We start from the raw sequence: 15,225 nt of genomic DNA on the forward strand, positions 1-15,225 counted from the left end.
CAACCAGGTATGACCAATACGACCTTTACACCATGTCCAGTTGCTCACTACTGTTTGGAAGCTACCGAAGAACCAGTACCATGTACTGGTGGACGTATGAGTACCACCGAGGGTCGCACAAGCAATGAAGACTGTCCTCTATGTACACCTGGATTTTACTGTCCCAACGATACAATTAACGTGCATGGAATTCCTTGTAGACCAACTTACGAATGTCCAGAAGGTAACTATGTTTCCCATCATAATTTATGCTAACATAGGTTTTGTTACCTAATCAAATTTGGGAGGGGAGAAGAAGCATAAGATAATGAAAACTGCTGTGGTCAAGTATACTTTTAAGTTTTTAGAAATTAATTATTGACTATTATTTTAATTCTGTAAATACTAAATTTATTCTTATAGGAGCATCCATCGAAGTTGGTTGTCGTGGTGGTCATTATTGTGAGGGAGAGACCGGTGAACCACCAATTTGTCCTGAGGGTTACTACTGTCCACTTAGATCAAGCGCTCCAACAATGTAAATATTGTACAGTTTGAAAAGTATTCAGATAGTTGTTGTAGATGATCATAATAATATATTTTAAATAAACTTTTGCATCAGGTGTACATAGACAATATTAATTTCTCTCTTTTAAATGCTATTTACATTTGCACTGTAATGTAACTTTTTTTATATAGTTGTGAGTATCCTGAGTATTGTCCAGAAGGAAGTGAAGTACCATTAACCTGTCCTTTGGGATACAAAGCAGTTGATCATGCTGGCAAACGTTATATGGATACAGTCTCTTGTAACATATGTCCTGCAGGATTCTATGGAAATCATTCAGAAAGGCTGACATGTGACATCTGTCCTGAGGGATATTTTTGCCCAGCTGGTAAGAGTTGCATTGTAATCTTTCTATTTTTTTATGGTCACAGTCTTGGTTGGGACATCCCACCTATAAAACCAATCCATTATATACTGGATTCACAAGCCTCAGAAACACCTTTGTTTATTTAAGTTCTATATACTTGTTCTTATGTAAAAGGGTCCTACAAAAAAACGAAGCTATAGCTTTTTTATGCAGGATCCCTGTTCTCAGTTGTACTGTAATTATGATGTACTGTAATTGATGACTAAATAAATGTGGAATAAATGAAATGAAAATAGTCCCAGAGCACCATTTAGAAGTTTCTTCCAATCTGAAATCTTCTCATTTATTTATCAAAGTTATGTGAAGGCTACACACATAGGCATCTCAGCTATAGAATACCAACAGAATGTAATGTAGTAGTAGCAGATTGTTGATTTTGATAATATAGAAAGTAATTTAAGTAAATTAAAAATTGTTTGTGTTTCAGGAACTGGCGATCCCACAAATAATCCATGTCCCGTAGGGTATTATTGCCCAGCAGAATCAGGAGAGGCCATAGCTTGTCCTACTGGCAAATATGGTAACATTGTGAAAGCTTATAGCGCAGATCAATGTGCAGATTGCCCTGTTAACACATTTAACAACATGGTAGGACAAAAGGCATGTAGGCCTTGTGGAAGTTCATCTACAGCTGAGGAAGGTATGAAGGAACAATGACTTCTTATTATAATGATAAATATACAGTATCCCTTAGTAGTTGTTAAAATGAAAACATAGACTTTTGATGGATCCAATCTAGCAGATATTTTAGCTTCAGTTTCACAAGCTATCATAAAAAGTAGCAAACATCTTATTTTGTCTACAAAGCTTTCTATAAAACATTTTCACCACTATCACTTAATAGAGGTAATGTCACACAGCACACATTGTAAATGTAATTATAATCATCCCCAATCTTAACTGGAAACTGATGGCCTAAACACTACATCTGGTATACATATCTTCACCCAGTTGTTATATGGATACACTGGAAGTAACCAACAAGCCTGGTGTTCATTTTCACATCTACTACATGCTACGAAAACTGAAGATAGGTTATATACTACAAGACTTACATTATACCATCATTACAATTGATAATACTGCACTTTTTTTCTAAAATGTAGGAAAATCTGTATGCACCTGTATGGGTAAATACCGCTCGTTCCAGACTCAAGATGGCTCATGCGTTTGTCAGTCAGGATATTTATTCTATGATGAGATAGATCAGCCACAAACAGATGAAAACAGCGGTGATGATTGTCAACCAATAGTAGATGAGCGATGTGATCTAAACCAGGTTCGAGATGCAAGCACTCGCAAGTGTATTGACCCAGCGACGTATGACTGTACCGTGAGTTGTCCAGAGTCAGATGGAACATTCAATAATGTCCTTGGAAGGTTAGTGTTTATTACTTTTAACAGCTTTTCCACTACAAAATATCTAACTTTTTCAACACTATCCCTAAAAATTGTTACTTGTATAGTTGTGTAGTACTAGCATTAACAAGTTTTTAGTTAATGTGAAGACTTAGGGTGTTAAGGGACCACCAAAAATGTCTTCAAAAGTAGTCTTATTCTTCCATTTCATAATCCATTCACTGCAAATATAATTTTCACAGCATTTTATCATTACTTTTGTATGAGTAACTATTGCAAAATAAAAGTTGTTACTTGTGTCACTTTAACCCACGATCACCATATTACTGATTTTTAATCGTACATCTAGACCACCAAGTTCACACTTAATATCTACAGTGCGATTTAACTAAAAGTTAAAACTATTGTTATTTTTTCAAGGTGTGACTGTGGGACATACACAGATCCTCTAGAAATATGCAATAAGGCATGCATGAATACCAAACCAAGCATAACAGGCACACTAAACAGCAACGGTCAGCTTGTACTTACTACAGTATCAAGCGATGGTTCCACAACATCAGAGGTAATATTGATTACTCTTCCCTTAACTATTGCAGTTAACATACAAACATTCCTTTCCTTCTCACATGATACTTGATATAGATAGATAGACATATGTGATAATCTTTGAAATTCTTGCTGTTACAGCTGGTTGCAAATGTGATTGGTCCAAGCGTCCACACCTCTGGATCTAAGAATACCGAAATGGCGACCTTTGGTATAACAGGAGTTGTTGGTCATATCATTACAGACTCAAATGAGGTTATTCAAATTCTTATAGGTAAGCTTTCTTCTAGAATTATACCGCATTCGATCTGTGAAGTTCTTGTAGCCTACAATTTTTACTGATATGTTATCCAAATGTTTCAATTGTATCTAATTTTCTTTCAATATCATATAACTTCGTCCACCACACACATTTATTTTTATAAATTTGATTGTGCCAAATTTTATACACGGGATGATGTCACTAGAATTTAAAAAAAGTAGTTTATTTATGTTTATGTTTTTGTTTTTATGACCAATAGGAGAAGCTGAAACAACAACAATAACGTATGATACAACACCATTCTACTCCAACAGTACGATAGCACGTCGTCGTCTGCTAGTTGCGGAATCCGCTTCTGGTGTTCCTGGTATTGCAAACCCAATCTTTTGTTTGGAACTTGAAGAAATGCTGGTTTTCAAGTTGACAATAGATGACACTAATCGCTCTCTTAGCAACTATCCAGTTTACATTAAAGACCATCTGTTCAATACAAACCCAATGTTTGACTATAGTGAATTCCGTGACTTGAAATTCTACGTGGAGAATACAAACGTCTCCATAAATGCATTTGCCCATGTTTTCACGGAATCAGGACAGTACGTCTTTGCAGACGCACAAGAGATTCAAAGGGAACTGATTGTCTCTGTTCAAGAAGAAGGCCAGACATGTCCTGATGGACTTTCAAAGGTGTTACCATCAGATAAGATCTATCTGACAGAGCTAGGTATTGGTAAAAGTGATGCAGAGAATGAGGAACCTGACTGGGGACTTATTATTGGTGAGCACCTTGTGTTTGTCTATCCCAACTAGATTGCATCCATCACAATTCTAGTTGGTACTTCATGTTACACATACATATATTATATCCACTGAAATATAATTTAATCAAATATTCAAACACCAAGTTAAAATTAATGTTTTCCTGTAAGATCTGTCTACACTATCAAAAATTGACAGAGCTTTAAGAGTATTTGTATCTTATCTTTTATTTAGGTATGCTCGCCTTCTTGTTTGCCTGTGTGGTTATGCTTGTTGTTGCCGTTATTGTCTGGCGCCCTCAAAATGCTGGAATATACCCAATGAAGATGTGGAAACCAAGGTACAGAAACCTTGGCGCTCCTCAAAGACTTCCAAACTACTTGCAATACCAGGATTACGACCGGTAAGAGGACATCCTTTTTCCTTTCTTTTTTGTCATACTGTGTTGATCTCATTCAAAATTTATTTTAAATAATGATTAATTTTTTTAATTTGATTGATCCCGTTAATAATTTCACATTTACTGTATATGATCATGAGGATCTTCTTATTTAAAGAGTTATCTTCTGCTATGTCATATTTTGTTTACTGTAATTTTAAGATATATTGAGTAATGTGTAAATGTATTGTTCTTTGAGATAGAAAACAAACATCATCAATGTATTATTACTTTTGTTACAGAGAGGCAATTCTTCTTGGACCTCGAATTGTTGAAGGTTCTGAAGGCAAAGCTGCGGGAGGCAACCAGAGTGAAACTCTAGAGGATTTCAATGTACGAACTCTCTTTGACAAGTTAGAAGATCAATCCTTATACTTATCTCAACAACTCAGTAAACACCAAGATGACATGCGTAGCTTTTATGAACGTATGAGCCAACAGACAGATGGGCTTAAAGTAATGCTGAATAACTTTGATGTTTCGGTGCTGGAGGCTGGTGGTAAGGCCAAGCAAAAACGACGTCGCAGAGGCTCAGGAAGCAGCAGTAGCAGCAGCTCAGATGATGAGGGTCCAACAGTTGTCAACGCCAAGATTAACAGACAATTCCATGTTCAAGGTAGGCCTAGAAATATTTAATATGACCTAGATATAATTATTGCAGGCCTTGATATGTTTAATGTAGACATAGATATACTTAATAGGGCCTGCTGTAGATATAATTAATGTAGGCCTAGAAATGTCTAATTTTGATTTGGATTGTTAAAATGATGCTGTGCCTAAATACTATTAAACATGTTATTATATTTTAGGTTCAAAATCACGTGAAACAGAGTTAATGGATGCCTTAAGAATTCTTATTGATAAGCTGAACTCAGGACAGTTTAACATCACTCCAGAGATGATGAATAAAGCTTCTTCAAAGGGAACCAAAGTCATTTCTGGAAACCTTCTTAGTCGACAAAATGCTGAACGACTTCAACTTGAAAGAGAGCTTGTGGAAGATGAACAAAAGCAGATGGACACATTGTTGCAGGAACATGTATGATAATTTATAATCATTGAAATAAAAAAGAAACTAGAAATAAATGTTCACAGATTTAATTTAAGTTATAGTGGAGCATAATTAACAATTTATTAACCAATTAACTGCATAGAGAACAGCCTTTTAACAAGTTGTAGTTGAGCTATAGTATATTTGAAATGTTTATCTTCCAATCCCATAGTCCAGAGTTCAATTCTCACTTCATGTCAGGGTTATGACTCACACATCTTTCTATTCCACTCTCTGAGCCTCAATTGAAACACAGTAAATTAGAATTTGCCCATCCTTTAATTGGTGAGTTTCTCACTGTTACAGTGAACATAGGACACTTATTAAATAAATACATATTATTTGTGTTTCAGGAGAAAGAAAGGCAGGAAATAATCACAAGAATGAATGCGAGATTGACATCAGAATTGGAAGGAGATTTGAGCCAGGAAGAGGTGGAGGCAGTGATGTCACGCCACGAGAAGGCCCTGTCCAATGCACTGGACAGACTTGATCATAAGAAAGAAAAACAAATGTATGATTTACAGCAGAAACTAGCACAAAGGAGAATGGCCAAAGAAATGGCACTGAGAAAACGGCACCAACAAGAGGTAAGAACAACGGCATTAGAATTTTAAATCAGGTTGATCATCTTGTAAATATGTGACTCCACATTGTTTTGTACTTCGTAATTGTTATAGTCACTTTAAATTATAATGCAATACAACTACACATGCTGGATTCAATCCATACATTCCACTTGAAATGTGGATCTTGTTAGTTCATTTTGGTTTATTTCCTGCGTTATAACTTTATTTCCATTATATCTTATTTTCTTTAGGCTGAGGAAGCTGGACTGCCACCATTAGAAGTAATGAGACTTTCAAACGCAGGCCAAATAAAGACGCATGAATTGACTCTTGGGATTGGTCTATCAGAAGCATCTACCGCCCTATCTAAAGCTCAGATGCAAGCCAACGAGGAGCAATCTAATGAAGAACTTTACAAATACTCGGAGAATATGTCAACTGCTATTGTACGCAATATTTTTTTTTATCTTCAAAATTAAATTACTTCATATTATATCCCATTCCTAACTCTGGAGTTTACATACTCCGAAGTGCACACCTTACAAAAACGCCTGTGTTGACGCCCGCTTTGTGTGTAAATGCAGTTCGATTTGAAAGGAGTATTAGTATGTCCTCTGCATAAGTAAATTTGAACCATATACATATACTATATTGTATCTTTCATTTGAACAGGATTCTATTGTCCAAACTGGTGGTCTTGATGCCAGTGCAGCACAAGACTTAAGCAAGGAACAGTTTGATTCTGAGAGAGCTATTAAGCAACGGATGGATAAACGCAGAATAGATCATACTTCTATCTTGAAGTCCCGTATGGCTCAAAGGCGACGGAATAAAATCAGGAAAATAAAGAACAAACAAGAAGCTGAAATGGACAAGGTAAGGTTCTATGTTATACATCCTGTATTAAAATATTTGAATTAAAAAAAATTGAAGGAAATGGGATGTAAGTATGTTACTTTTACTGTCATATAACTGTGCTGTGTAAGAGGGGAGAGCAAGCAACTACACAGAAGGTCACTGTAAAGTATGTTCTGCATTCACCCTTTAAAGCTTTGTCTACACTATCAAACTTTATGTGATGTTCCCATATATGTACACGATGATGTCATATCACTACCATATATGGGCACATCATACTTTTTTATTTCAAACTAGTTTGATAGTGTAGACAATGCCTTTACAATTGCTTCTTTTCTTGATAGCTTGGAGATTTAACTGCTGAGGAGGTCCGTGAGATAGAGGTTCGCAACCAGAAAGAAATTGAAGCATTGGAGGCCAAACTTGATGCTGAAGAAAACCAGCAAATAATGGATATCAATAAACAAATTAATGAAGAACAGAGCAAAGAAATCAAGAAAGCTCACAGAGATATTCTGCAGAAGGTGAGCATATTGTTTAGAAGAATAATTCAATTTGCAGTAAAATCATATATAGAAGTAAAGAAGAAGACATTTATTTTGGAGTCAATTTATCCATTAGAAAACATATATAAAAGTAAATTAGAAGAAATTAAATTAAAAAATGTTGGCTCATCTGAATAACATTTGGACTGTTAAAGAAAAAAAAATTGCTTTTAAGGATAAAAATGTGCAAACTATGTTTTATTTTGTAGGCATCATCAACTCACAACGTTGATCAAGTATTAACACATCAGTTGATGGACCAGATGAGACGAGACAACGAAAGCATTCATTATGAACTTGGTGTCCAACGAGATCGACAGGAGTCTGAGCTTAAGGCCAAAATCCAGAGCAGGCAACAGCGCCGACAGAAGGACTTCCAGAGGATAGCTGAAGAAGAAGCAGCACAGAGGTTCTTGACAGAGCAACAGAAGCAGGTTCATCAAGATGATGTAAATCTGACATCAGGATTGCAAGTGAATATGAATGACCTCTCTATTGAGGAACAGGTAAATCCCAAGCGCTTTATTAGTTTGGCTAATTTGGCCAATATACTTAATAATAATGTGTCTTGTAAATGAAAAATTGTTATCTTTATTAGTATTTTGATATACATTTACTATTATCATAATTCAAAAACAATCAAATAAATTAATATTTGTTATTATCCAAGGCTGTTGTACGAGAACACCAAAGAGTACAAGAAGAAATGACGGAAAGGCATGAAGAAGAAAAGAAGACATTTAAGAAGAAACTTGAAGAGGAAGGAAAACAAAAACAAGAAGCTGATCTTCGAAGAATGGATAGTGAAAGGATGAAGGTAATCACAGAAAAGAAGAATAAACAGGCTGCTGAGATCACAGCAAGAACAGACTTATCAGACGAGGAAATGCAACAGGTAAGCTTAAGCTCTGTCTACACTATCAAATTTTATGTGACAAAATGTAATGTGCCCATATATGGACATGATGATGTCATACCACTACCATATTTGGAAATATCACTACCATATTTGGGCACATCACACTTTTTTTTGTCAAAGTTTGATTGTTCTCTCTTTTATCCATTACTATCAAGTTATAAATTGTCTTCTGGTCTTTTTTAGACAGTCTCTTAAAATACAATTGGTTTTATCTTTTTGTTTAGCTTCTGACTGCTCATGCTCGTGAAATTGAAGATCTAGAAGACAAATTAGATGGAGAACGATCTCGACAACAGCTTCAACTTCGAGACAAACTTGCAAAACGTCGTAAACAACTAGAGCTAGAACAAAAACGAAAACATGAAGTAGAACTTGCAAAAGAATTGTTAGAACAGAAAAAAGAATTGGCAGACGTGCGCTCAGCTGTCGTTAAAGATAAAGAGAAGAAGGAAATCATAGAAGGAATTCAAGGAAGCGGTGGACAAAATTCAGAAAAAATTATCAAATCAGTAAGTCAGAAATAATCCAGTTTAACAGTTATTAATACGTTTGTTGATAACCAAGCTGCAAACAAATTGTTTAAATAAAATAATTATTATTAAATAAATTATTATTATTTTCAGGTACTTGATAAACGACATCATCTAGAATTAAATGACCTAGATGGTCAATTTGAAGCAGAGCGTAAGGTAGCAGTAGAGGGCGCTTTATCAAAATTACATGACAAGTATCATTCCAAACGAGAGTTGATGATACACCGACATGAAAAGGAGCTTGCAGATCTCGCTAAAGAAGGTTTGTCACCTGAGGAGCTTCAGCAACGCCGAGCATCTCTCCTTAACAAGCAACAGCTAGAGATGAGTCAACTAGAAAAAGAACTATCGGCCGAGAAATTACAGATAGAACAGGGCGCCCTCTCTGACTGGGAGCTAAGATATGCTCGTGCTAAACTTGAAATGAAAGAACGTCACTATCAAGAATACGCAGATGCTCTGAGGGAGTTTTCAGGAGATCAAAGTGTGAACCAATTAGTTTCAGCAGAACAAGCTCAAAAGGCTGCAGAAGATCTGGATGATCTTAAATCAAAACTTGAAAGAGAGAGGTTGGAAAATGAAGAGAAGTTACTCAAGGAGAAAGAGGGTAAAACAATTGATTATTTACTAGTTATGTTACTATAAAAGGCTGCATAATATCCTGTAGAGAATTGTCTATTTAAGATCTTGAAATAAAGTTAATTAGTCAATGTATATCAAACTTTTATTTTCAGATTTTGAAAAGGCCGAAAAGAAACGCATGGCAAAAGAACTTTCTGAATTTGAAAAACGATTACAAGAAGAAGAAAAGAAAGAAAAACAACGACATGAGAAAAATCTTACTTCATTGAACAAGCGTAAAGAGCAGCTTGTAGAGGAGAAGAAACAAAAACATCTGGTATGAAAATTACGACATCACTTTACACTTTCAAAAGAATGTCTATATAAATGCTAGTTTGCTAAATTCAAAACATGGTTAAACTGATTTTGTTCTTGATTGTTTTATAGGAGAAACTAGAAGCAATGAAAAAAGAAGGTTGTTCAAAAGAAGAACAAGAACGATTAATTGAAGAGTACGAACATGATGTGGCAAAACTGAAGCAAAAACTGGATGAAGACCGTATGAGGATGCAGAGCTCACTCCAGGAAAGACTGAAGAAGAAACGAGATGAGAAGTTGAAGGCTAAGAAAGAGAATGTACAACTGCAAATGAAATCAAACATTGAAGACCACAATGAAGAGTTAAAGATGGAGGAAGAGAGACTAAAAGCTGATGAGGTAACAATCATATTTAGTGTTTACTGTATAAAGTACCACTTAAACAGTCCAAAGGTCATTGCAAGCCAGACTGAATTAAACTCAGTAGCTTTAATAGAAGCCTATACCCCATCCAGAAATCTGTACCCTACTCAGAAGCCAATACCCTACCCAGTAATGTTGATATGTTCTATGCAACCAACACACCCATCAATGATATGTATCAGCCATTTAATTAAATATTCTTAATCCAAAACTGATTTGTGTTTTATTTGATTGACAGGTTCTGACATTGAAAGAAAGTGTGAACATCGATCATCTTCTCTCAACTGCAGAGGAACCAGAAGGAGTGGCAATGCCAAACTCTTACGCTATGGCAGCAGCCATGAGTGATGAAGATCTTACAAACCTTCTGATGGCATCTCCTCTCTACCGCAAGATGGAAGAAATCAAAAGCATGATGAAAAATGGAGGACTTCTTCCAAAGAAAGATAAGAGTAAGTATTACTTAGACGGCAGCCTGCCGTATTTTATTGTTCATATATTTATAGACAGCACATAATCTTGAATGAAAGCTGCTATTACCTTCCTTTTATTTTGCAAGACAAACCAGGTATTTCAAATTAATATTTATGTTTCTTTTTCTCCACAGCTCAATTCCTTGATGAGCGTGACCAAGAATGGGTAGGTGACACTGAGCTCGTCCCAGTTGACCTCAACAAGCTCACCGGACGTACATTTGTTATTTACAAATTTGGTGTCTTCATTTCTAAGTTAGTTGCCACAAACTGTGGACATCAACCAGTTACTCTTCTCCTAGCCGAGAAGATTCCCAACAACCCTAACTTGACTAAGAATGCTTACAGGAACTCATACCACTTTGATGATGTGAACCAGATTCTGTATATGAGACTCAACAGACTAGATTTTGTTGGTGATTTTGTACTGGTGCTTGTGCATGCTCTGGCACATATCAAGATAGGTAGGTATTTTATGGATACATACAAATGGTATAACAAATGGTTACCTTGGTACAAACATGTAAAAGCGTGTAGATCTATATAAAACGGCAAGCCGCATTTACTTTACACAGTGACAAACTATCATGTGAAACCAAGGAACTTTTTATTGATCTAAATCTAAAGGTTGCATTGATTAATGTTTTCTAGGTGATATGATTGATGACACCGACCAAGAATTTACCCGTGAATTCTACAACGCCCTCTCGACAGTCTGCAATGATCTGTTCTTTGCACGATATCGTCGAACCAGCGCCCTCACACAGGCCGAGCAAGAGCTATCGGCAGAGCAGAAGGAGAAGGAAGAGAAGAGTTCTCGTATGTTACTTGAATCTTTGTTTGGGGATTCACATGCTAATGCTGATAGTGAGAATGTTATGGAACAACTTCTGGATATGCAGCTGATGAGAGGCTCTGATAGCTCTGGAGTTAACCTTACACAAGAACAGATGAATGAACGGTATACTTAATAAATCATTTTTTTACATGAACAAATTTGATTTGATTTGATTATTTGTCTTTAAAGTACTATCCAATTAGATTTAGACAGCCTAGATATTTTGTAAGATTTTAGTTGAAAATTTCATTTATTTGACCATACAGATAAAATAGGTCAGAGAAATAATAGTCTGTCATCAGCGTATTAAACCTCTTCTTTCATTTTCCATCAGGTTAAGCAAATACAACAACACCTCTGTGAACATACAAATGAGGAACTTCTTGGGAAGCGTTGAGGACAAAATGACTCTTGCCAAACAGCACGGCACAAACGACAAGGTTGATGAACGGTTATCTCAACTGACTGGCAAGACAGTGCTAACACGACGTGTCGCTCCTCAACCTGGAAAAGACTTGATTGATCAACTTCCGGGCGAACTTAGTGGAACAGCAATGTGGAAGAAGTCAATATCGGAGACAATTGCTAGACAGTATGCAGGAGGACGCATCCAGCTGGCCACTGATAAGGCCGCAAACAAAGATCTGTTCTACACATTTTTTCAGGTTAGCATTTTTTCTGAAATAAGTAACCAAATAATTGTTTTCTTTTCGTATTATTATTTCATTTATGCCTTGCTAAAAACTTCTGGCAGTTTTGTAGTTCTTCCTTTGTAATTTCACTACTAATACAATTCTTTTAGGATGAGGTAAAATCACTTGAAGAGAAAATCGATAACCTTAGTGAGCAGTTTTCCAGCCTTAGTAAACAAGTCTTGGAACGGCAAGAGAAAGTACATGGTCTGGGCAATGAGTTGAAACAACAGAAAGACTTGGTGCAAAAGAGTGATGGAAAGGTAAGTCAACAGCTAGGCTAAAACATCAAAATTCAAACATTGACTACATACAGTATAGTAAGTGGGCAGTCAGATAAGGACTATAAACCGCATAGGTCTAACAAGAACCTAGTACATATTTCAAGACGAGTAGGGGGTTACCTCTCGTTAACAGATGAAGGAGCGAGCGCCTTAAATGGCAGGAGGCCCTGTGGTTTGTTTTTAACTTTTTAATGTTTGTCATACATTGTTATTCCTTCCATCAACAGACATCTGCCATTAAGGACACAACAGAACAACTAAGTATGACTCAATCAAGTCTGACTACACTGATTGCAAAACGTGCCAACACGTCGCATCGACTAGAAATGTTCCGCAAAGAACTTGAGGATCGTCAAGCACAACTACAAATGTATCGAGAAAAAAGTGCAAGAAAAGAAACACGAAAATAAAAATTCACATAGAAAATAATTCAAAACGCACCAACATCTTTATGTTTATCATAAATTGTCATAGTAATTTATTTAACATTTTTGGCAACAAATATATAATTTTTGTCTTCTATCTATATTTTTGATAAAATATTTATATAGAATGTTTTGTATCCATTTAAATTGTCTGTAAACCCAGTTGTAATATACTGCCCAGTTTATGTGTACTTCTAAAACCTTAGTACAACTGTGTAATCATTTTAAATTGTCTGTAAACCCAGTTGTAATATACTGTCCAGTTTATGTGTACTTCTAAAACCTTAGTACAACTGTGTAATCATTTTAAATTGTCTGTAAACCCAGTTCTAATATACTGCCCAGTTTATGTGTACTTCTAAAACCTTAGTACAACTGTGTAATCATTTTAAATTGTCTGTAAACCCAGTTGTAATATACTGCCCAGTTTATGTGTACTTCTAAAACCTTAGTACAACTGTGTAATCTTCCACAAGTGATGTGTTCCATACCACTTCTTCATCACAATTTTTGTTTTACTTTGTGAGCTTTTAATAAAGTAGTAACACATTATAAATTATTCCTACAAAGAGTGTTACAGTGAAAGTATCGAGTCTATTCGATTTTTACCTTTTATATAATCATTAAAATCATGATTGTAGATTAATTTAGCATAAAATACAGCTTGGATTCAAATGATATTATGTAGTTGAAATATTTTGTAAGAAGTATTTCCTGAAATCCGTCCTATTTTTATATCACCTTGATTTTGTAAATTTATGGTATGCATATAAGAACATTTGTTTATAAATATATTTTTGTGAATTTCTTAATTTTATCACCTTAAATTATATTGTAATGTATAAAATTCTTTCTAAATCCGTCCATTTTTACATTTGCACCTTGATATTAAATCAGTACTTTTGTTATTAATAAGTTTATTATTGATTAATTAATAGTATATTAAATCATACTATCTGGCAGCTTTGGCAACACTAACTTTCTAACATGCCTTTTAATATACCTACTATTTCTAACAGTGCATTTACATTATAATAGTGTGCCTTTTAAAATCAATTACTAAATTCATTCATTATTACTTTCATTTTAATTTTAATGATAAACTCATTGCCTTTCAACATTATAACTTGATACATTCCATATTCATGTATTTATTGTGTAAATATTGTTTGGTGTTTTTTTTAATAATATTTTTTGGTATAGAAGAAATAAATAATTTTAAAATTGTACAGAAATTGTAAATGTACTAATAAGGAGATTATGCTCACAAAGCTAGTTTTATAAATATTATTAAAATAATGTCTAGAGATTAGATTTTAAATGACCATTCTTAGTGGTAAAAACTAAAGTTGAGTGGATATCTGTTAATATACTTTACACAGAGCTATGTTTTTTAGATGTAATTGTAAGTGTGCTTTACATAGTATTTGTATAAATTAGAGATATTTGATAATTATATTCAGAATACTTATATAAGTTTACAAGCACATAGTATTTAAGACAATGACAGAACCAAGTTAAAGTAAGATGTCCCTTCTATCAACCTGTTACATTCACTAAGTTCTACTGTTGCGGGAGATGAAGCTACTTCACACATTGAAAGACCAAGAACCAAGTTAAAGTAAGATGTCCCTTCTATCGACCTGTTACAGTCACTAAGTTCTACTGTTGCGGGAGATGAAGCTACTTCACACATTGAAAGACCAAGAACCAAGTTAAAGTAAGATGTCCCTTCTATCGACCTGTTACAGTCACTAAATTCTATTGTTGTGGGAGACAAAACTACTTTACACATTGGAAGACCATGAAGGAATTCCTCCATGGACAGCTGATGTTGATAAATGCCCGATTAGTAATTATAAATCTGGACGCCCTATCGAGACATTATGGGAACCCACGATCAGTAGTCATCAATATTTTGTTCATTGGTTCTGTCAGCATAAGATTTCATTTTTATTATACTATAGTTATTTTTTTCATTTCTTATATTTATTTGCACTATAACATTGCCAAATGTCAATAAAAGTGATTTCATCCAATGTTATAATTGTTTGTTTCCATGTTACCTGATCATTGGATCTTTGAGGTATACTTTTATTGTCAGCTTCTTCTAATATATCTTAAATGTTCACCTTATCACTCTGTCAAATAATATTATATTATGTGGTTATGTTGCTTTATATGTAAGACCTATGTATCCAAGTTCATTCAGTAACGATTCAAAACAATGAGTTTCTTTCCATTTCTCCATCATAAAAGACTATGTTTTTACCAATCCTTTATGCATACATCTGGTGCACAAATGGGGAATTAATGTATAGCCTATCTTTGTAGTAAACAGCCCATCTTTGTAGTAAACAGCCCTTTCACCAAAATCAACTCCACCCGCAACAAAATATACAATGAATTAAAAAACATCTAGTACATTATTAAGAATACAAAAACAAAATATAT

The 15,225-nt window shown here is 34.8% G+C and overlaps 1 protein-coding gene across 1 annotated transcript in view; it reads left to right on the top strand.

The window, feature by feature from the left end:
• The window catches only part of LOC140056820 (uncharacterized), a 30,450-nt gene extending 15,280 nt beyond the window's left edge, over positions 1–15,170 (top strand). The window contains exons 36-62 of the mRNA XM_072102303.1: positions 8–223; positions 403–517; positions 679–875; positions 1,342–1,554; positions 2,021–2,294; positions 2,694–2,838; positions 2,964–3,096; positions 3,344–3,862; positions 4,078–4,246; positions 4,525–4,898; positions 5,092–5,321; positions 5,687–5,923; positions 6,154–6,348; positions 6,575–6,778; positions 7,105–7,284; positions 7,515–7,811; positions 7,976–8,200; positions 8,449–8,733; positions 8,848–9,364; positions 9,492–9,655; positions 9,766–10,035; positions 10,298–10,511; positions 10,667–10,996; positions 11,184–11,493; positions 11,705–12,035; positions 12,173–12,325; positions 12,574–15,170. Coding sequence (XP_071958404.1) covers positions 8–223; positions 403–517; positions 679–875; positions 1,342–1,554; positions 2,021–2,294; positions 2,694–2,838; positions 2,964–3,096; positions 3,344–3,862; positions 4,078–4,246; positions 4,525–4,898; positions 5,092–5,321; positions 5,687–5,923; positions 6,154–6,348; positions 6,575–6,778; positions 7,105–7,284; positions 7,515–7,811; positions 7,976–8,200; positions 8,449–8,733; positions 8,848–9,364; positions 9,492–9,655; positions 9,766–10,035; positions 10,298–10,511; positions 10,667–10,996; positions 11,184–11,493; positions 11,705–12,035; positions 12,173–12,325; positions 12,574–12,756 — 6,680 coding nt within the window. The 3' untranslated portion in view covers positions 12,757–15,170. The remainder of the gene's footprint in view (positions 1–7; positions 224–402; positions 518–678; positions 876–1,341; positions 1,555–2,020; positions 2,295–2,693; positions 2,839–2,963; positions 3,097–3,343; positions 3,863–4,077; positions 4,247–4,524; positions 4,899–5,091; positions 5,322–5,686; positions 5,924–6,153; positions 6,349–6,574; positions 6,779–7,104; positions 7,285–7,514; positions 7,812–7,975; positions 8,201–8,448; positions 8,734–8,847; positions 9,365–9,491; positions 9,656–9,765; positions 10,036–10,297; positions 10,512–10,666; positions 10,997–11,183; positions 11,494–11,704; positions 12,036–12,172; positions 12,326–12,573) is intronic.
• Positions 15,171–15,225: the final 55 nt, after the last annotated feature.

The sequence above is a fragment of the Antedon mediterranea genome, chromosome 8 (genome assembly GCF_964355755.1).
Source record: "Antedon mediterranea chromosome 8, ecAntMedi1.1, whole genome shotgun sequence".
Lineage (NCBI taxonomy): Eukaryota > Metazoa > Echinodermata > Crinoidea > Comatulida > Antedonidae > Antedon > Antedon mediterranea.